At 38.2% G+C, this 22,937-nt stretch overlaps 3 protein-coding genes across 3 annotated transcripts; 2 read left to right on the plus strand and 1 right to left on the minus strand.

Moving 5' to 3' along the window:
• Positions 1 to 4,780: 4,780 nt before the first annotated feature.
• LOC134754574 (selenoprotein K-like) lies at positions 4,781 to 10,395 on the minus strand. Its single transcript, XM_063690891.1, has 4 exons — positions 10,247 to 10,395; positions 7,890 to 7,962; positions 7,084 to 7,161; positions 4,781 to 5,085 (listed from the first exon to the last, which is right to left on the minus strand). The coding sequence occupies exons 1-4, from the start codon at positions 10,263 to 10,265 to the stop codon at positions 4,995 to 4,997; spliced, it is 261 nt and encodes an 86-aa protein (XP_063546961.1). The 5' UTR covers positions 10,266 to 10,395; the 3' UTR covers positions 4,781 to 4,994.
• A 351-nt stretch (positions 10,396 to 10,746) lies between these two features.
• On the plus strand, positions 10,747 to 12,821 carry LOC134754566 (rhythmically expressed gene 2 protein). Its single transcript, XM_063690881.1, has 2 exons — positions 10,747 to 11,731; positions 11,804 to 12,821. The coding sequence occupies exon 1, from the start codon at positions 10,937 to 10,939 to the stop codon at positions 11,660 to 11,662; it is 726 nt and encodes a 241-aa protein (XP_063546951.1). The 5' UTR covers positions 10,747 to 10,936; the 3' UTR covers positions 11,663 to 11,731; positions 11,804 to 12,821.
• A 1,029-nt stretch (positions 12,822 to 13,850) lies between these two features.
• On the plus strand, positions 13,851 to 22,560 carry LOC134754543 (ephrin type-B receptor 1-B). The gene has a single exon (XM_063690846.1). It carries the CDS (start codon positions 14,311 to 14,313, stop codon positions 17,338 to 17,340), a length of 3,030 nt encoding a protein of 1,009 aa, XP_063546916.1. The 5' UTR covers positions 13,851 to 14,310; the 3' UTR covers positions 17,341 to 22,560.
• Positions 22,561 to 22,937: the final 377 nt, after the last annotated feature.

The raw sequence follows: 22,937 nt of genomic DNA on the forward strand, positions 1-22,937 counted from the left end.
AATTTTCTATGGGACGATATCCCTTCGCGCCTAATTTTTTTTAAATTTGCCGCCTTTTTGTACTGACAAGATTTGCTTGACCAGCTATAATTTATTTGTTAATTAGCTATCATATACTTTACTTGGACATTGTGAAACAGGCCCTTAGTAAAACTTCTTTGAGTTTACACTGTAGCATATATCACATCGCGGCACGCACGCTTGCACCTAGTTTTTTTTTTGTATGTTGTTGATTTTTTTATTATTAAGTGCAATTGATGGTAACTAAAAATTTACCATGTTCGATTATTGATCTCACCTACGACGGCTACGACATATAAGTCTGATTTGTAATAAAGCAGAAATATTAAAATATAGTTGGTCAAGCAAATCTTGTCAGTTAATAGAAACAAAAATAATTTTTAAGAAAAAAAAACCGACTTCCAATGGGGGATGCCGTTGAAAGGTTACTTATTGTTGATGGTGCACTCCAGACAATGAACTGAAAAAGACAGCATCTTTTGCCTAACTAAAATGAGGTAAAACCACCCACGTTTCTAGTAGCATTTCGTTTCTATAAGGGTCATAGTTCTAACCTAACCCAATGTTCTGATAGCATTTCGTTTCTGTAAGGGTCACAGTTCTAACCTAACCTAACCCACTTTTCTGATAGCAGTTCGGTTCTGTGAGGATCGCAGTTCAAAAAAAAGTCCAGGTCCAAGTTTGGGTCTGGGTCCATAACGAAGAGAATAAATCGCCAAACGTGAACTTCAAAACGCCAAAAGAGTTCCATTCTGATCATCATCAGCAGTTCCACTTCATCAAATGTCACTTTTTTATGTAAAAGCTGGATTTGTTGATGAAAATACAAAAATCACTATATGTATGCCTTTCTCATTTGAGGAGTTCCCTCGATTCCTCATGGATCCCATCATCAGAACTCGAGCTTGACAAAAATGTGTCTTGAAAACCTAACTTGCTTACCAATCATAATGAAGAGGACAAATCGCCAAACGTGAACTATGCGTCGTTAAAGAGTTCCATTCTGATATTTCTGATCATCATCAGCAGCTGCACTTCATCAAATGTCACTTTTTTAAATGGAAATGCTGGATTTGTTGATGAAAATACAAAAATCACTATATCTATGCCCTTCACATTTGAGGAGTTCCCTCAATTCCTCATGAATCCCATGATCAGAACTCGAGCTTGACAAAAATGTGTCTTGAAAACCTAACTTGCTTACCAATCATAACGAAGAGGACAAATCGCCAAACGTGAACTATGCGTCATTGAAGAGTTCCGTTCTGATCATCATCAGCAGTTCCACTTCATCAAATGTCACTTTTTTAAATGTAAATGCTTGATTTGTTAATGAAAATGCTAAAATCACTATATGTATGCCTTTAAGATTTGAGGAGTTCCCTCGATTCCTCATGGATCCCATCATCAGAACTGCGTTTTGACCAAAACGGGACCAATCTGTATGTATATACTTACAATCAAAAAAAGAATTTTCTAAATCGGTCCAGAAATGACGGAGTTATGGAGTAACAAACATTAAAAAAAAAAAAAAAAAAAAAAAAAACAACCGAATTGATAACCTCTCCTCCTTTTGAAATCTTGAAGTCGGTTAAAAACTACACTCACCCCCTTCTTCTGGGTGCCAGCACCAGTGCAAGACAAAGACACTATGACTCTCCGTCTACGCCCGAAATGAGACAGTCCCTTGACAAAGTATAACATGGTGTCTTATGAAAGTTTCAAAATTTCTTGAGAAACTCGAGAAATCCTGGTCGAGGATTCCTGTGCCTCGAGAAATAAAAAAGGTCGAGAAACCAGAAACCCTATTTACAGGTAAGTAAACCATTAACCAAGTCACAGTGTCCAATTGAAGTAACCATGGTAACTCCAGGTTTAACCGGTTAACCCCGGGTTAGTGGGATGGCGCAAGTGGCGCTATGGAATAACGGATTAACCGGTTAACCCCGGGTTAATGGGATGGTGCAAGTGACCCTAAATGTGGCATACGGGTAAGTTTGGTTGGCATTTACAATGTGAAGGTCACACCCGTATTGACGATTTATAAACTAAAAAAAAAAAAAATTTTGGACTTATTATTTTATTAGCATACACTTAAGATTTAAATAAAAAATCTATAATAGTATATTATTTAAACGAGGAAATAGTTGAAACCCATTATAGTGAGAGCCTAATACATATATGGTGATAGTTAAACAGTATATGTACAATGTACATTTTATATATAGGCACCTAACCCTACTGGGTTCGGAATGTAAGTATGAAAATATTAGTTTGTTTTAAACAAGATTTTCAAATAATTTTAGTTTACGCCTATTTTGATTTCTATAAAAGTAATTAAACTAAATTGCAAGTTTTCGTTATAGTAACATTAGTAAGTGTGAATTTAGTTACAATTACTTGTATAATTAGAAATTCATATTATCAGAACATTAAAACGTCTATTTGTATTTACACTTAAATAATTCTAAAATTCTATAATTAAGTTCAAAATAACGAAAACCGAGACAATAAGTTGACCATTCTGATCAAAACTTAGCGGTTTTCATTGTTTTGGTTAAAGTAAGATTCTATTTATTTTACACGAATAACATCACTTTCAAAAATGATTTTGTACACTATGGCTTAATGTGACGCCTACGTACCGTCAGACAAGTCACATTTGCATATATATGACCAGTGATATGACGCCATATATTTCGTCACAAAACTAGTTGTAACAAAAAATTAAAATGAAAACGGCCATTAATACCTTTGTGTTTTTTTTATGTGATAGTCAGCAAACGAGCAGACGAGCCGCCTGATGGGAAGCGGTCATCGTCGCCCATCGACATAAGGCATGAAATAGCCACTTGCCATAGCGTTGCCGACCTTTAAGAACCATGAATACCCGCTTCTTGAAGAACCCCATGTCGTAGCGCAAAGGACCTAAAGAGGTAACTCATTCACAGTTCTTCACGTTCTGGCACAGAATAAATAATAGTACAAGGTACAGAAGATTCACTCTCTAACAAAACGCGTCTATTACGACAGATATGACCGCTAGGTGGCGCATGCGCGAACAGGCGTCCGTTCCGTAGCAGTGAGCGGCAACTTCATCATCATCATGATTTATTTATTGTATTGTCATGTACATAATAGGTGTTACATAATATAAAGTCAGATCATGACACCCTGTAAGGGCACACAATAGTAATATTATTCTAGGCTAATTACATTTACTTATTAGTAATCAATTTTAATTAAAATAAAATAAATGACCGCATATCTTAAATCTAAATCTAAGAATATATCGTCAAAAATAATTATATTGGTAAATGATTAATTGAATTGATTTGTCAGTTTATTATTAATAGTTATTATTTTAATTTATTGATGTCGTATATATAATAAGTAGGCTAATGGTAGAAAAAAATGTCAAATTGCAATGTAAAATCCTAGTTTCATCAGTGTCATATTCATAACATTACTACATACTTAGCTAAAATAATAATATAATGTATTATTGGAATTTATTATGCGCATTACATTGCTGTGAATAGTGTGAATAGAGGCAGACCGACGATTTTTATTTGTATGTTTCTTCGATATCATCAATAAATTCTTGAAGGCTATAGTAGTTTTTATTTATTAGAAATTGTTTGAGTTTATCTATGAATTTTTTTTTAGATGTTTCGTTCTTTATTTTATCTGAGAGCTTGTTATAGATCTTAATAGCCATCATGTTTGGGCTTGCTTGGTACAATTTTAAATTAATGTTTGTTGTAATTGCCAAATTATTTTTATATCTCGCGGGATATCGTCGTGGTTGTTCATCGACTTTTGTGAATAAGTGGGGATATTTCCGAACGAATTTGCATATTTCTTTATTCTTTTTTCTTTATTGTATTGCAGTCATGTTCATAATACATTAGGTGTTACAGTTTGAGGATGGTAGGTACATGACACCCTGTCAGGGCACTCAATTTTCTTAAGTCTAGGTAAAATTACATGCATCTCATACAAATAGCAAATGGTCTATATTTATAACTTTATATTTTATCGACGTTTATGCAACGTTAATGATGCTAAATATTAAATGTCCAGATTAATTTATAAATAGATTTAAATAATGTGAAACAATATAGTTAATATTAATTAACTATATGTCATTTTAGAAAATGCATAAATGTCAATAAATGTTTACAATAATATTTCAATAAAATTTAATTAATTCAATTTCGAGAATAGATTGATGTTAAGGTCAGTAGTTTGTGGTTTACAAAGAGCGGCTCACAACTCTCTGGGCTTTTGATGTTGCCTAGAATACGTACGCATTTTTTTTGAAGGATGAATAAATCTTCAATATTTGTAGCATCACCCCAATGTATAATACCGTATTTTAATCACGAGAAGGCATATGCGTAATAAGCTACTTCTTTGGCTAGACACCAAAATTGGTGTGGGCCGCATGTACTTGTAGCGACGCGACGAAATCGCGGAGTGAGCCACGCCTGGTTCTGGGAAGAGCGAGATGCCCGCTTATTCTTGGTGTGGCATGTATCTAAGAAGTGGGAATGAGCTTTGCTCCTTTGGCGGGAGGTGCGGTGATAAAGCGAGACGATATTTAGATGTGTAATTGGTAATTACATATGTCGAGAGTCAAAACGGCATTGTTTACGTCGTAACGTACGCGCGCGATAACAATAGCATTGAAGCGTCCCGTCACTAATAATACCGGTTAATTTCTTCCTTAATTCCAAAAGTGAACTAATAGAAATATCGTCAAAAATCAGTTTTTGTATATGAGATTTAGCAGGTTGATCTATTATGTATTGATAGCTAAGAATGTTAGATGTAGGTATAAACTCAATATGTGTCTCTTCATTGCTAAAGCATGGTACTTTGACTCCGGAATATTTCATATGACTAAGGTTGCAGTTACAAGTAGGCGTCAAGTCGTTAAGCATGTATCGGTTGGTGTTAAGGCTCCGCTAGCCGCAGCCGCAGCCCCCGGCTGGTGGTGGCGCGGGCCCCGAACCGGAGTTGAAGCCCCCGAAACGACGGGACGGCGGGCGTGGAGGCCTGTGGGTAAATTGGAGTAGTTAAATTTATTATGATGTGAAATGAAGTGTCACATAAAAAAATACATAAATATTGAATAATGATTTCTGCTACAAGTTATTAAAAACAAAATATTATAAGAAAGGGAGTAGATTATGGAAAGGAAATCAGGACAACGATTATTTATACCGATTTTCATTAATCTCGAGTATAGTTGTAAAATCCAATTCTAAAATGCGTCAAGAGCAAAAATATTGAAGTCACAAATATGACACCTAAATAAGATAGCGTTATAGGGCGTCAAACGTTTTATATTCTCAGTATTCCTTTGTCTATAAACGCGGTACGAATCGGCAACACGTTGTATCCCCATTTGTCCCCGGCGAACACAGATGGGAGTAGGTGCATTTATATGAATCATTCCATTTCATTTCATTTCATTTATTCGTTGCAACCATGGTATTACAGATGTTCTTAAAATAAAGTGAGTACAATCATGGACCCTACTAGGGCGTAGCAACATTTTATATCTACTTATTTCTAAGGTAGTCTTATAAAATAAATCTATAAACAATAATAACAAATAGAATAGATAATTAAAATCAAATATTTATAGTATTACAATAATTAAAATCATACATTGTCTATATTATTATATCACTATTACATTTATCATGCTCCATTTTTATTAAGTACATTATTATTATTATTATTTGTCTAATTATTCATAAATTCTTGTAGGGTGTATGGGCATTCAGTTAGAAGGTAGCTCTTGAGCCTGTTTACAAAATTATAATATTTGGTTTCATTTCTTATAAACTGAGGGACGTGGTTATAAATTCGAATGGACATTGAGTAAGGGCCTTTACTGAACATTTGGAGGTTAGCTGGATTTGCTTGCACAAGTTTATTTCGATAACGTAAGTTATGTAGTCGTGGTTTGGGGTTTTGGATTTAAAATAAGTCTTCGTATTTTCGCACAAATTTACAAGTTTCCAAGATGTATAAGGATGTGAGGGTGAGTATTTTTAATTTCGCGAAATGTGGTCTGCAACTTTCTTCACTTGTTGTCTTGGCTAGAACTCGTATGCATCTTTTTTGTAGTAAAAATAGGTCACTAACGTTTACACTATTTCCCCACAAAATTATGCCATATTGGAGCCATGACTGGGCAAAAGCATGGTACGCAGATACAGCAGTTTTTAGATTGGTGCTTAATAATATTTGCTTGAGCGCATACGCAAAACTTGATACTTTGGCCGCGATTTTATCAATGTGGGCTTTCCAGTTAAGGTTTTCATCGATGCTCAAGCCGAGTAGTGGGCAGGTGCTGGTGAGTTCAAGATTTTGTGATTGGTATGAATAATTAATTTGTAACGCTAATCTTTGGTGGGGTCTAAATTGAACTAAGTTCGTTTTTTGCAGATTTATAATTAGGTTATGTTCTTCAAGCCAAGGTAAAACAGTATTAAATATGGTATCTAGGGTATTAATAACTTCAGTGGAATTCGTGCTAGGGAATATGATAGAGATGTCATCTGCATAGAGTAGGGATTTGATATTAATAGTGTCAAGTAATTTAGGTAAGTCATTTATATATAGTATAAATAAGATGCAACCTAATACGCTACCTTGTGGGATAGAGCAACTTGTTTTTATAGTGGATGATCGTACTTTAGATAATGTTTTAGTATTGTCATTGTAGAACTCTATTTCGACTATTTGTTGGCGGTTCCTGAGGTAAGACTAGAACCATTCATACGCAGTACCACGAATACCTATTCCTATCTGTTCCCGCCTCATGTATGGCGGCAATCACGTGGGACGGGGGCAAATGGGAATACACCGGTCACCGCAATACCACCGAAAAGATAATTGTACTACGTACAGAATCCTGTCTTAAAAAACCGATGTTTGACAGCGAAAGTTCAATAATCACGTTGTCCCCTAACGCATGCATAAATAAGCATACTACCCTACCTAACCTACCCTAGCATACTATAAATAACTACTACATACCCGCTGCCCGGACTCCTGTACTCGCGCGTGTACTTCTCCCCATGCTTGTTGTGGTCTGCATTGATTAGCGTCATGTAGCTGGAAATTAATATGGTACAGTCAATGCGTAGGGTGGATTAAAAATATCTTCCCAAAATTATAACAATGGTGGACGTGCAAAATAGATGTCTGGTTTCTAGTATCCAGTATAATGTGTGGCTAAAATAAATATTTAAAAAAAACCCGATAGCAAGCTTGAAACCCCTCAAACTTCTATGCATCTGACATTTTGAAAGAACTCCATCTCTACACTAGCGCCCCTAGCGGCGAGATTAAATGCTGTAGCCATCATTACGTATAATAAGTACCAACAGCTTGGCTTAGGTTATTTGTATTGCAAATGAAATGAACAACAACATTACTACATACATAGAACACAAGTCAATTTTACTTATAAAATGATTTTACCTTGTATGGGAGCTACCTCAATCAAATGCGCAAAGCTCGAGAATATACTGCCAATATTTTATCCAAGTCATGAAATAAATTACCAAACCAAATATCGGTTTCTAAGCATCTCCAGCAGTTTTAGAAAAATAGTATTTTGTAAGTGACATTGTTGTGGAAGGCTCTGATAATGAATTATAATTATTATATGTGGTATTTTCTATAAAAAGGGACCTTATTATCGATGGCGCTTACGCTATTATTAACGATGCTCCGATATAAATACAAAGCCGCGCGACGCTGCGCGGCTTAAGCGCCATCGACAATAAGGTCCCTTATCATAGAAAATGCCCCTTATTACAGAAAAAAAAAATACTTACAACAGATAAAAGAAGTTGATGATGGCCCAAAAGATGCCATAGAGACTGAAGGGCCTCTTGCCAACCTGGCCATCTGTAACAACAAGTTTAGATTTATTTTACACATATTGGAATAAACAAGAGAGGCTCGGCCAAACACAAGGCGCGACGCAGCGCCGCGTGATGCCTGTTCAAACAGGTCGCGCGCGGATCGCGCCGGCCTCGCGCTCTCAACACGCCCTCATCGCGCGCGCGAACGCGGCGCGGACTCGGCGCGATGCGGGCGTGACTCGCGCCCGATACAGCAGCATGCGCGCGCGGAAGGTTTCTCATTCACGTCCGACTGATGTGACCCAGCGTGCCGCCGCGGGCCGCCGCGTGGACGCGCGCGACAGAAGCGGGGCGCGATGCCGGCGGGACGCAGTCTGTTTGACGTCGCTAACCTGTTAGCATGGGCGGCGGTCGCGCCGCGCGACCGCGGCGCTGCGTCGCGCCTTCTTTTGGCCGACCCTCATTGCTTAAGAACAGCACCAGCTCTGAAAGGGTCTGCCAAAGCATGTAGGTAGGAATAATCTTTATTACTTAATAATTACTAAGACTTCGCTGTCCGTCCGTATCCATCCATCTGTCACCAGGCTGTATCTCATTAACCATGATAGCTAGACAGTCGAAATTTTCACAGATGATGTATTTCTGTTGCTGCTATAACAACAAATACTAAAAACAAAATAAATAAAAAAGTGGGGCTCCCATACAACAAACGTGATTTTTTGCCGTTTATTACGTAATGTTAAGGAACTTCGTGCGCGAGTCCGACTGCCTGCGACTCGCACGTGGCCGGTTTTTAAATTACCGTAAATTGTGCCTAGTTTGCTCCAAAATTGAAAATTTTATTAAAATTTTGAAATTATTATATTGCAGTAGGTATGTTGATAAAAATGACGATTAAAAGTAGACCATCACTACTACCACGTTGTAACACTTAACCTTTCGAGACCCGGACCCATATTCTAGTAAATATGGCTACCCAGGGAGCCGACGGGTCTCGAAAGTTTAAATGAGGTTGCAATATAGTTTTTATATAAGTATAAACGGACGGTGACAGACGGACAGACAGACAGCGGAGTTTAAGTTAGTGATAGAGTCCCGGTTTTAACCCTTTGGGTTCCCTAATAAAAACTATTAGAGAACAATTAGCCAGTGGAGAGCAAAGTAGGCACATTTCACAGTATGTGGCTTTTTCATAAAACAAACCTGGCCTACGTGAAATTGTGAGCATACCATGGATCAGGGATCACCACACTATTTGACCTGCTTAATGTTCATTGTTCACAGGCAAGATTGTATAGAATTTGGTAATGTTTCAGGTCAGATTGGCAGGCTTGCACCACATTTGGCCCGCAGGCTTAAGTTTCGAGACCGCTGCCACAAATGGTACGAAAAAGCTTACAACAATTGCTTGTTCGTGTAGCGCCTTCCTGTTTCTGCCTACACTGGCATCTGAGCGTAGACACACTACATTTAGTAGTAATATAAAATACTAGGCTTTGCACGGGTAGTTCAACTAATTTACACAAAACCTTTACAAATTATACATAAAAACCTTCCTCTTGAATCACTCTATTAAAAAAAACCGCATCAAAATCCGTTGCATAGTTTTAAAAATCTAAGCATACATAGGGACAGACGGATGGACAGACAGCGGAATGCGATTTTGTTTTATGCTATGTAGTGATAAAGCACTATTACAAATGGGTCCCTAAGGCACCCTACAGATGGGTGAAGATCGCAAGGCCCTCAATTAACACAATGGGAAGACGAAATTATACTTACAGTGGGACCACTGGACAAGGGTGGCAAGAGAGAGGAAATACTGGAAGGAGTTGGAGGAGGCCTTTGCCGATAGGCACACTGAACTCAGACTTCATATAAACATTCAAAACTAATTTACTATCATAAAATCAAGTATGTTTTTTCGTTTGTTGAAGGCTCTGATGCTCTGTGACTACATCTAGCAAATAATAGCTATAATACTAATAGAGGATTTTAAATACATTAGATAAGATAATAATTAATTTTAGTATTTCCTGTACCCAATGCACCCACGCAGACGATTCAATGTTCCATTAAGCATAAAAATGACAGGTCTGTGGTTCCATCTCCAGCAAGCCCTTGACGTTTAAAGATATGTTTATGGGATTTCTCCTAACTTATAGGTTTTAAGATCGAGTGGGCAAGTCTAGAGATTGATGAACATAATCGAAGGTTGAATCAAAAATAGTTTAGAAACAGAGTTCCATATCACTGACGTGGCCTAATTTTCAGTGAACGTAATGTAAAAAGCATATACCTACTAATTTAAATGTACGCTACAATACCTGAACTGATGTATGGCATAGCTCTAACACACGGAGTTGACCTCTGGCTATTTATTTTGCTGAAACCCAACACTGATAAAGAGTTTCGTGGTTATTTAGTTAGTTTAGAACAAGATTAAAAATTACAACTTGTATAAATGTAATACTAATAATGGTACTACTGACACTGACTGACACTACTGACTGACACTACTGCCTGACAATCCTGACATTTTCCAAGTTTTTTTTAAAACATTTATGGCCTGGATGCGAGTCCTTTAAGCCAACGTCGTTCCAAGAGCACAAGAGGCATTTTATGTTATGCACAATATATTATTTTTGTATTTTAATAAATAATGGTCAGTACAAATGATATACAAATGGATGAAATGCGTCAAAAAGGTTTTTAGTTCTTTTTATGTTATATTTCAGTTACCTAGTTAAATTTAATTTTTAATAGCGTTATGGCAGAAAGGTAGTCGAACCTTAGTCTATTTTTGCATAAATAAAAATAAAAATAATTTATAAAATGAAATGAAAAGATATCTGATTTGTATCTATTTTTGTACCGTGCTGTTTTTCAAGTATTCCGCATTTCTTTTGTACAAAAACGTCGCTTCCAAATTAGAAGACAGAGAAGTATTTGCTGATGATGAAGAGATTAAAAACTACTATAGCAATAAGCGATAACACTAACGGCTAAAGCTTAAGATGAGCCTCCGGGGTATAAAATTGGTCACATTAGATGCTACAAATACAATATTAAAGTTCCGGTTACCCCCTTGGCAGCACTATTCAGCCGTGGCGCAGGATTTTGGCTTTTCTGTGGATGCGCAACAAGTTAAAAAGCAGATGCTAAGCGGCTTTAAATCAATGTCTAAAGATCACCCCAATTTCGGTAAAAATACCATAGCTTGGGAGGAGTGGTGGAGAAAACTTGTAAAGGCGTCGTTTACGGGACTCCTACCTTCATCGGCAGACGTCAACTCCATAGCGGATAGGCTCATAGAAGATTTTAAAACTACAAAATGCTGGAAACGTGCTGATGGTGGTGAAAAACTGTTGAACTTACTCCGCAACAAGGGTATTTCGGTCGGTGTCATCTCCAACTACGATCCTAGACTCCGTGAAGTACTACAGAACATACTTTTTGGTAACCATTTTGATTTCATTGTAACATCTTACGATGTTGGCTTCAGTAAGCCTGACAAAAAAATTTTTTGCTACGCTATGCAACTAGACAAATCTTTGTCACCGGGACAGTGTCTCCACATTGGGGACGACTTGAAGAAGGATTACGAAGGGGCGCAGGCAGCAGGCTGGCATGCACTGCTGGTCGCTGCGGAGTCAGCTGAGACACCACCAGCCGAGAAACATGTGTTCAAGGATCTGAATGCACTAAACTTAGCCATTCAAAGGGATGAGTTGGTGCTCTGATCCACAACTAGATTTAAGTGCGATGATAAAGTTACATTGGCTTTTAATTTTCTAAAGCAAGAAATAAAACTATGAAAACGGATTATATCGCGTATATTGAATTTATAATACATCCCGACGTTTCTAAAGCAAGGTTTAGACTAGCAAGAATTTGGATGCAATTTTCATTACATTGCAGTATCTGATAAACATTTTGAATGCAGTTTACCTTAGTAGTCAGCTTCAGTTCTTTCTAGTCTAAACCTCGCTTTAGGCTTTAACTCAACATTGGCAATGATGAACGAAAGATTAACTTTCTTTGTACCTACCTTAATGTGGGGACTTTACATTCTTTTTTGATGGTGTTTTCCTTAAGAGCCCATCAACGCGCTCACTAGCACCACTCCTAAATAATTGTGATTATTTAACATTAATGAAACTCGGAACTTATGTACGAAATATCATTTGATATTTACCAGTCGCTCTTCAGCTTGTAGGGTTATCATTAATTTTATTATCCAGTTTTCCTATTGGCTGTGTGTAATTGTGTATTGACTTTGACAATACTTGTGTTAACAATTGAATGTTAAATGTTTTGTTCATGGAGATACTTTTGTTTCTCTGTTTGATTGTTTGTTGTTATAAAGATATTGGGAGTTATATTATTCTTGCAACCATTTTAAATATTGTAAGAGTTTATAAACTCAGAACAAACTCAACAAACAATAAAGTTTCATTGTTATTTCTTGTTTTTATTACTATTGGCAGGGAATGCTTGTCTTTTTATTTTTAAATTCTACAATGCTAAGATATCATTGGAATATTTTCTACATATTTATGTGATTTCTACATGCTGTGACACATGTATCCTTATCCTTATAGAAACTATGTATACTATAACCAATTCTGCAATGTAATATAATATAATATCCATCTAATATTCATATCTGTGAATGCAAGAATCACACAGACTTACCGTAAACTTGTTGTAAGTTAAAAAAATTGTAGTTTGTTTATACATAAATAAAAAATCCTTTTTGACTGGAGTATCTACGCCATTTTATTCACTATTCACTTGTTAATAAAATTGCATCACTGCATTCTGAATATAGTCAATTATGTGAAATAGTTCCTATTAATTTGGTATATTTATGTAACAGTAATAAAATTGTATTTAATCTTTGTGCCCTTTAATTACACCAACTGTCAAAACTGAATATAGGTTTTATACTATGTATAATTTGTAAAGGTTTTGTGTAAATTAGTTGAACTACCCGTGCGAAGCCGGGGCGGGTTGCTAGTAAACGATAAAACCCAACTGTTATAAGTAAATTTATTAAGTATAGCTTTTGCCCGCGACTTCGTCAGCGTGGAGTAAGTAATTTGGGTAGCTTATTAAATGAGCTTTTTATCGATTTCCTATACAAACTTCCACCCCCTTAAAGGATGATTTCTGGGATAAAACTACCCTATGTCCTTCCCCGGGACTCGGATCTCTATACAAAATTTTTACTAAATCGGTTCAGCGGTTTAAGCGTGAAGAGGTAACAGACAGACAGACACACTTTCGCATTTATAATATTAGTATAGATTAGAATCACTTAATAATAGCCATAATTTACTATGAAAGTGAATTTAAGCTGTGTTGTACCTAAATAAGAAATATTAAACAATATTGTGAGGTCAAAAAACTGAGGAAATGTGTACCCATGTCACATTTATATAGTAGACTGGTTGGAATAAGTGCATCCTATTATAATTTCCGGCAAATGACATTATAATGTGTCTGGTGACTAAGATCCTTTTTTTTATAACCATTGTCAAAGTAAGATGATAAGATCAGTCATTTAAATGATTCATTTGTATTGTTTTCCTCTATAAAAACAAACCAAGACAAGTGCAAATGCAATGACGAATCTCAAAACAAAACTATTAGTACCTATATAAACCTGTGGTTTATTTTGTGAGAGTACTTTTTATGAGAAAACCGCTCATAAGAATGCCTGATGAGATATTTTGGATGCTTTGTATGCTATGTAACGCTGCCTGAGGTCAGCAACCATAACTAAAGTGAAAGGAGTAAGGAGTGAGTTCTCAAAATATCAACATAACATGAGAACAAAGGAATGTTCGATGTTGGAGCGCGCAATGTATGACAAAACAAATAGCTATAATAATATTTTATTTACATTTCATTGATCTAAATTGTATGAATAACACCAAAACACAATTGAGCCAACTTAAGCATTATGTAGCACATGCGTAGAATGCGCCCCCGAAATGCGCCGGTTTAGCGAAATTAGTATTATCTGTGCATCGATGTGTCGTAGAGATGGCAACACTGGCCCCGTGGTCATCGGGCAGGCAACACGCTAAACTGCTGCGCGTCTATCCATGTCAAGAGAGTGCAACTTGGGATCAATATAAATTAAAAATGTGGAATTCTCACTTAAAACAACATTATTTGTGATCATCCGTAAATGGTAGCGCTCCGCGGGAACTGTAGCGCGCACTTCGGGCCGTGGCGTGTCGTTTTATCGCGACCCATCCTCCATTGCGAAGGCGAAATGACGGGGCCTTTTTAGTGAAGTGTCGAGACACTCGTTATGTAGTGAACTGTTTTTTGTACATTGTTGTGGACGGTCGTCGGATCGTGTTATTATGACACGATGATTAGTTTGTGGGTGATCCTTGTGGCGGCGTGGGGAGCGCGCGGGGAACAGGTGATGCTTTTGGACACGACCACTGAAGCTACATTGTCGTGGACGAGGTTTCCTTACGGGCCGCAGGCGAGCACGCCGGGGTGGCTCGAGGAGTCGTACACGAATTTCGAGAAGCAGATAAACTGGCGTTCGTACGTGGTGTGCGATGTGGCGCACCACAACGTTAACAACTGGCTGTGGACGCCCTTCATAGAGCGACGGAACGCGAATCGCATTTACATCGAGATAAAGTTCACTATTCGCGATTGCTCGTTGTTTCCGGGCAACGCTCTGAGCTGCAAGGAGACCTTCAGTTTGCTGTACTATGAGTTCGACGTCGCAACGCGCGAGCAGCCTCCGTGGGAGCCCGAGAGCTACAAGTTAGTCGGCCCTATTGCCGCTGGCGAAGGGCGCTTCAACACTAATTCTGAAGTTGACATAAACACTGAAGTGAAAAGCATTGCTGTCACCAAAAGAGGTGTCTATTTTGCCTTCAGAGACAAAGGCGCCTGTATATCACTACTCGCCGTCAAAGTGTATTATATAACGTGCCCGGAGACCACTATAAACTTTGCGAGGTTCCTGGCTACTCCTACCGGAAGGGAAGTCACAGTTATAGAACAGGCCAATGGCACCTGTGTGGAGAACGCAGAGACTGCTCCAGGTGAGGCTGCCCCAGTATATTTATGCAAAGGTGATGGCAAGTGGACCCTGCCCAGCGGCTCCTGCAAGTGCCGGGCTGGCTATGAACCTGACCACCACAACCAGGAATGTAACGAATGCCAGCCAGGGAAATTTAAGTCTTACACCGGAGATGATCCCTGTGCACCATGCCCGGACTACTCTGAAACATTAGCTTATGCTTCAGTGGAATGTAAGTGTGTACCTGGCTTTTACAGAGCCAAAAAAGACCCCAAGAATGTACCTTGCACACAGCCACCTTCAGCACCTGACAATTTAACTGTTTTAATAGCTGATCAGTTTTCCATATCTCTCACTTGGAAACCCCCACATAAAAATGGAGGACGGAATGATGTCACTTACCGGGTATACTGCACAAACTGTGGCCCAAATGTTGAGTACCGGCCTGCGGCCACCGGTCTAAATTCCACAAAAGTTACGATCAGCAATTTGGAACCAGTGACCGAATACAAATTTCAAGTGTTTGCTGAAAATGGAATCACTGATCTCACTGGTGAACCACCAAAGAAAGCAGAAATAACTGCTATCACCGAAGCTTCAGTCAGTGTAGTGACAAAACTTAGGGTCTTAAATGCTGAGAGTGATAAATTGTCTATCGCTTGGAATGCACCACCGATAGATTCATCAGACCCCGATGACACTATTGAGAGCTATGAAGTCAAATGCTTCCCCAAAGACAATTCTGAGAAAAGTGGTAACACGACACTTAAAATAACGAAAGAGCCTCACGTGATTATAACAGGATTGAAAAGGGACACGGAATATGGAATTAGAGTGAGAGCAAAAATGAAGAGAGGCTGGGGTGAGTTCAGCAACGTTGTGTACACTAGAACAGGTGCCGTGCAGCAGACTGAGACCAGCTTTGTTGGTGATGAGGAAGGTGCTCAAGTCAGGTTAGTCGCCGGAGTCATGGTGGCCGTCGTCGTACTCTCTGTCATAGCCATCATAGCGACTGTTCTATTTCTACGCTCACGAGCAGACGACGAGTGCGACAAGAAACAGCCGAACGACTGCAACGCACTCAACTACAGAAACGGAGAGGTATACACGGGCCCAGAACGCCCGGCCAAGACTAGCAGCAACGCAACCACGCCGCTCTTCGCCGGCACCGGATCCAGGACCTACATAGACCCCCACACTTATGAAGACCCTAATCAGGCTGTCAGAGAATTCGCACGCGAAATCGACGCTTCTTGTATCACAATAGAGGCGATTATTGGAGGCGGAGAATTTGGAGACGTCTGCCGCGGCAAGCTCAAGCTTCCAGCTAGCTGCGGACAAGAAATAGACGTCGCTATTAAGACACTCAAACCAGGGTCGACTGAAAGAGCTAGGCGAGACTTCCTCGCCGAGGCATCCATTATGGGGCAGTTTGAACATCCTAATGTTATTTTCCTGCAAGGTGTCGTGACTAAATGCAACCCTATTATGATAATTACTGAATTTATGGAAAACGGGTCGCTGGACACTTTCCTGAGAGCGAACGACGGAAAATTCCGCGTGCTGCAGCTAGTGGGTATGCTGAGAGGAATAGCTACCGGCATGCAATATCTGTCCGAAATGAACTACATACATCGCGATCTTGCGGCGCGAAATGTACTAGTTAATTCCCAACTGGTCTGCAAGATTGCGGACTTCGGTCTGTCGCGCGAAATCGAGTCAACCGCCGACGGAGCGTACACAACCCGAGGCGGTAAGATCCCAGTCCGGTGGACTGCTCCAGAAGCCATCGCGTTTAGAAAATTCACATCGGCCAGTGACGTCTGGTCCATGGGCATCGTTTGCTGGGAGGTCATGAGTTTCGGCGAGCGTCCATATTGGAACTGGAGCAATCAAGACGTCATAAAATCTATAGAGAAAGGTTATCGCCTCCCGGCGCCTATGGACTGTCCCGAGGCAGTTTACCAGTTGATGCTCGACTGCTGGCAAAAGGAACGCACGCATCGGCCTACGTTTTCTAGTATCGTAAAGACGCTGGACAAGCTCATACGTTGTCCGGACACGCTACGTAAAATAGCGCAGAATCGCTCGGCGGATCCTCTCGCAGGCGACACACCAGACATGATCCAGTTCTCGTCCGTAGAGGAATGGCTGGAGTGCATAAAAATGTCTCGGTACATAGAGAAGTTCCGAGCGGCGGGCATAGCGGACATGGACGCGGTGGTGGACCTGACCGTGCACCAGCTGGCGTCGCTCGGGGTGACCCTTGTGGGCCATCAAAAGAAAATCATGAACAGTGTCCAAAACATGCGGGCGCAGATCCGAGTGAGCGGCCCGTACGGTTTTTTGGTGTGAGTGAAAGTGATCTCGATCGTTCGAAATGCATTATGTATATTTTTCTAAAACTCGTAGTGATACTGATATGCTAAGAGAATTTAACTATTTTGCTGTATTTATTTTTCTGGCTTTTACTATCGGCCTACTCCGGCTACCGTCTTAACCACAACGAAACAGAGCCATACTTATTTTAGAGCTATATCAAGTGACTGGGCCTACTCTACTCTCAACTGAACTCTTTTTGTGATCTTTTATTTTATTTTTTAATGATTAATTGTAGTTATTTTATGAATAGCGAAGTACAATACAAAGTAAGAGCTTGTGTTCTAAATATCTAAAACATATTAATCGTAGCTAGAGAATTTCGCGGTACACATTTCGATGTTCGTATTTGTATATTCATGGTTTTTGATATCCGGACATAGTATAAAGGTGTTATGTGTAAGTAGTGTAATCCCTGTAGATGATATACGACTTATTTACTATATTATGTGATCAAATTCGAGTACTTAACGTAACTTGCCGTGTGCATTTAATTTTGTAAATATTTTTTGATAAGCGCAAATTCTAAATGAATGTCCGCCTTATGAAACTTGTTTTTACTTTTGTTTTAAAGGCAGCTGAATTTATTTTGAGCGGTATATACACGACACAGTTAGCTCTGTGTGCTCACAGGGTAAATGTTTCTTGTGTCGACTCGATGTCTGCCTTAACAGACGAGCGTTAGGCGAGGGTGTTTATAGACTTAAAAATTATATGAAATAACTATATTCTGTGAAAAAGAACATACAATGAGATGTTACTTGACAGTCTTAAACACTCTTGTCCCTGTCGCTTAGTTAATATATATCAGCTGTAAATAGTTACTAGTGATAAGTTATGCTGCCAACTAGTGTAAGGCTTCTATGGCTTGTCATAGTCATCGGCTTTGCGTATGATGCCGTTAGAGGGCGCTAGAGAACCACAAAATACTGGACAATAAACATCTTTTTGATGAGAGACGTGTGGGAATGAACCTATAGCATCGGTTGTGATTCAGCAGCGCGGGTTTATAACCAATGCTATTGATTCATGCATGTATCCTCTCATCTCTGTGCATCTCCACCTCAGTGGAAAGGTTCCTTTGGTGCTTTTTTTTCATACTTATAGATCATGAACAAACTATTATGTTCTTGACTTTATTATTTATACTTTCATACTTTTTTGTCAATTACTTATTCTTCTTTTCCTAGCCTTAATTCCATCATTTGGGGTCGGCTCTCCTAGTAATTTTTCGCCAGGACTGTTCGTCTGGGCTGCTATTTTTGCCAATTATTTATTCTACATTATTTTTATTTAAGTACTAGATGTGATGAGTACATACTTTTACGATATAATTTTGTAATGAGTGAATTATTCAACCATTCATATGACTAATGTATGACTTGGATGTGATAGAATTTCTTTTCAATAATCTTATCTTGATTATTGCTTATTGATTTCACGGAATTCATTAACTGCACTGTTGTAAAATTTCACATGCAAATAACATACCTATTTGTGTCAATTCGAGCTACTCGCATCCTGCATTGGTTAAATTTGCGTTTGAATTTCGAATGCGATTGTCAATAAAAAAAACAACAGACAAGAGAATAATGTCTACTTTTTTTAAGTATTATGGTGTTTGTGGTAGCTGGCGCCCTCTATCGGTATTTCTCTGCTAACTCAAGGCTGCTGCGAGATTTTTTTATATATGCTATGCGAATTATGTATGCTATGTTCGAACCGCCGGACACATATACTGGATTGAAAGATATACAGTCTAAATATTTAAATATTTTGATATAGAAAGTTGTTTTTCTTTATTAAATTTAATTTAGTAATGACGGCCGTACATTTCTGTAACAATGAGATGTACAACTATTTATCTCTATAACTAATAATCCGTCTCTTCCCATAACTTGTATCTGGTATACATGAGTGCGAATTTCGAATATAATAATATTTTGAATGTTAATAAATAAAGTTCTAAAACTTACAATTAATTCCCCGTTATTCGAATTTTATACTTCTGATCCGTAAGCATTTCAGCTTGTATTCATATAAAGATGGAGTGTCTGTATATCTTCAAATCTAGTTCTGTTCACGCTAATTTATAAGGTAACAACAAGGAACTAGGATAAATAGAAATCTGACTAGGGCCCTAAAATGACCCGACGGGAATTGTACCGCGAGCGGCTAAACTGAGGGCCTACCGCGAATTTCACAAATTACGGGCATCTTTCTCTGTCACTCTAATTACGCCTTAATTGGAGTAGAAGAGAAAGATGCCCACAATTTGCGAACTTCAATGTTCGCGATCGGCCCTTGTACTGCGCGCATGTTAACAACGTCAAATATAATAATGTCGCGCAAGATGTCACCCTATTTCCTGTTAGAGTTAGACCAAGAAAATTCTGCAGCGATTTTGATAGCACACGCAGTGCAAGTGTAATTTATACTTTATAATTTAACAGAAGTTTGACGTTTAAAATAACACTTGCACTGCGTATGCTATCAAAATCGCTGCAGAATTTTCTTGGTCTAATTGTAACACATCAGTGACATCAGAATTTACGCTGTTGTTACCTTACACATTGGCTTTTGGAAATTAGACCCTACACTAAGATGAAACGCAATGAATGAGGGCTACCGCGTTTAATTTCGCCGCTAGGGGCGCTAGTGTAGATGGAGGTCTTTCAAAATGTCAAAAGCATAGAAGTTTGGGGTGTCTCAAGCTTTTTATCGGGAATTTTCACTCCTTATTCATAATTGTGGTAAATCTTTGTCCATCTTTGATTAATCATGGTTACCAATAGATATAGCTCAATAAATGTTAGTAGCTTAAAAAAAGTGCCAACAAAAATATATGCAAAATTAAACAGGTTGAAAGAATTACTCAATGAATTGATTTTATAAAAATAAGCATAGAAGAATTTTAAGATCTGTTTTTCTGGACCTACATCTACAGTGGCGCCAACTGGTGAGCACAAAAACGGTAGCCCTCATTATATTATTATTTTATAAGTACACGGTGCTTGCTTGGTAGGTGTTAGGGAGCTTAAAACGTTTGAACAAGTTTCCACACCGGGATTGAGTCAGACCATGCTGGCTGCATAGTTAGAAGTGTCAGAACGTGGAAGTGTTCCTATGGAAATTGTATTAGTGGCACTGTCACACTTTGTCATGTAAAAAATCGTCGCAGAATCGGCATAAGCGTACTCTTAACAACGGGCAAGACGGAAAAAAATCCTCAATAGGAAATCTACGTGAAGGGGGCGACACTACCACAATCCATCACAATCTGAGGGTATACCGCGAAACAAGAAAATTTAAATTTATTTATTTAACCTCTCTATCACTTGCATATTCGAGCGATAAAGAGGCAGATAACTAGATTTCGATTTTATCGTTTCCTGGTAAACAAACCGCCTTGATGCATCAATGTCATATTTTATTATCTGTGAAAATTTTACAAAAAACTGTTTAAGACACAGTATGTATAAATTGTATTAAGTTACTCTATGGTTTATGATAGGTGCTAGTGCTGTACTCTGGCGTAATACCCCCTATTCAATGAAATGGGATATTACTGCAATTTTCTGCCACCAGAGTGCAGCACTAGCTTTTTTATAACCATAAAGTAACTTATACATACTTAACATACTGTACCTTTAACAGGTTTTTGACAAATTTTCAGATATAATAAAATATGACATTGATGTATCAAGGCGGTTTGTTTACAGAGGACCTAATGGGAAACGCGAATCCGATATTTCGCTATCTGCCTCTTTATCGCTCGAATATGCAAGAGTGACAGAGATGTTAAATAACGAAATTTCGATTTTTTTGTTTCGCGATAGACTCTCAGATTGTAGTAGTGGCGCCCACTACGCAGTTTCGCGTAATATTCCCTATCAGTACTACAAAATGTATGGCTCCATATAGTCCATATTGAAATTCAGAGCGCCTGCCGCAAACCACTTCGTTTGTTTATCTATCTGTCTCTCTATCGCTCGAATATGCAAGTGATATGATAGAGAGGTAAATAACGAAATAACCTATTCCGATTTTCGCGGTAGCTGGTATACAGGCAAGCACCGTTTGAAATAGTCGAAACCGCTAGAAATTTTGTCTATGACAAAACTCAACCTTAAAGACTACGATATAACCTACCTAGTTGTATTAAATATCATTTAAATTACAGTCAATGTAACACATAATGACACTTATTGTTTTTATTTAATATTGGATACATTAGTTTTATGTAAAAAAAGTTTTTTTTTGATTACTCATAAAAACTGAGGACCTACCGCGAAACACGAAAATCGGAATGTCGTTATCTGCCTCTATCGCTCGAATAAGCAAGTGATAGAGAGGCAGATAGATAACGAAATTTCGCATTGTACTGCATGCTATGTGAAGTTGGCTGTCATTTAAATGTTACAATTGCATTTATTACGATTGTATTGTAAACTCGCAATAAGGATGCTCAATATGTCACAATCACTGTTTTGAAATGCTCAGTATTCGTAAAATGTCACCAGATATTCCATCAGACGACCAAATAACGAGAGAACAGTATTAAAACCTGTTAAGGTTCTATAGGGACCTTGCATGTTGGAGCTGCCATCTTGTGACACTTGGCGCAAAAGCAGGTGTTGCTACCTACAGTGCATGCACGCTCCCTTACGCGTTGTGGTGTTGGTTCCGCCATCTTGTGGCTTTAATCGGAAACTTTGCACCAATGAATTTATAGCATAAACAACGGGCTATAATTATAACTTCATCTGAATTTCTGGTTATGTTTTACATTTAGATGAAAATTTGAAACCATAAGAATTATAATATACAATAATCATCAATTCATCAGTCAGCTACGAGGACTGCCATACTTATTAAACAAGACTTAAAGTTTTTTTATGTGCTTATATTTGTTTTGAGATTACGTGGAATTAACTTTATGTACACAAGGGCACAATTACATTAATCTGATTAATATTTTAGGCGTAAGCCTGAAACGAATATTATTAACTATTATATTTATATGTTACAGCAAGCAGATAAATGTATCTGTGCCCTAATTTTGTATTGATCCGATTTATCTTTGTCTTATAATACTGTAACCTGTAAATAATGTGATTGTCTCAAATTTTTATTATACTAAATACAATGACATAGCAATAATTAAATAATAAATCTATCTATAAATAAATATTATGTAACATTTTACATTATTCATGAACAATTCCATGACATTTGCCTTCAACGTGACATGCCCGGGGGAAAACGTCAATCGAAAGTGAAATAATGTATGGAAATGATCACGTGACTTTTCTATTTGTCTGTATATCTTGGCTAGGCTAAGTGGCTAGGCCCCATGTAGCCATTCACGCAAATACCGTGCCGTTTGGGTACTGCATTCGCCCATTTTGGAACGACCTAAACGTATGAACATGGAATTGTCAGTGGATAGTCTAAAGAAAGTAAATTAAAATCCTATCGCACTTCTACTGCCAACAATAAACTCATACACACATACATAATTTTCACTCCGTTACATCGACTAGTATATAATATACCACTTGTATTCTACT

The sequence above is a fragment of the Cydia strobilella genome, chromosome Z (assembly GCF_947568885.1).
Source record: "Cydia strobilella chromosome Z, ilCydStro3.1, whole genome shotgun sequence".
In the NCBI taxonomy this organism is placed as follows: Eukaryota; Metazoa; Arthropoda; class Insecta; order Lepidoptera; family Tortricidae; genus Cydia; species Cydia strobilella.

Bases quoted from the DNA above. Each gene is read 5' to 3' on its own strand.
- LOC134754574 (XM_063690891.1), bottom strand. The intron at 7,162-7,889 runs GTAAGTATTTTT...ATTAATTTCCAG, and splicing joins ATCAACTTCTTTTATCTGTT to CTACATGACGCTAATCAATG. The intron at 5,086-7,083 runs GTATGTAGTAGT...ATTTACCCACAG, and splicing joins TACAGGAGTCCGGGCAGCGG to GCCTCCACGCCCGCCGTCCC.
- LOC134754566 (XM_063690881.1), top strand. From the start codon at position 10,937: ATGAGCCTCCGGGGTATAAAATTGGTCACATTAGATGCTACAAATACA.
- LOC134754543 (XM_063690846.1), top strand. From the start codon at position 14,311: ATGATTAGTTTGTGGGTGATCCTTGTGGCGGCGTGGGGAGCGCGCGGG.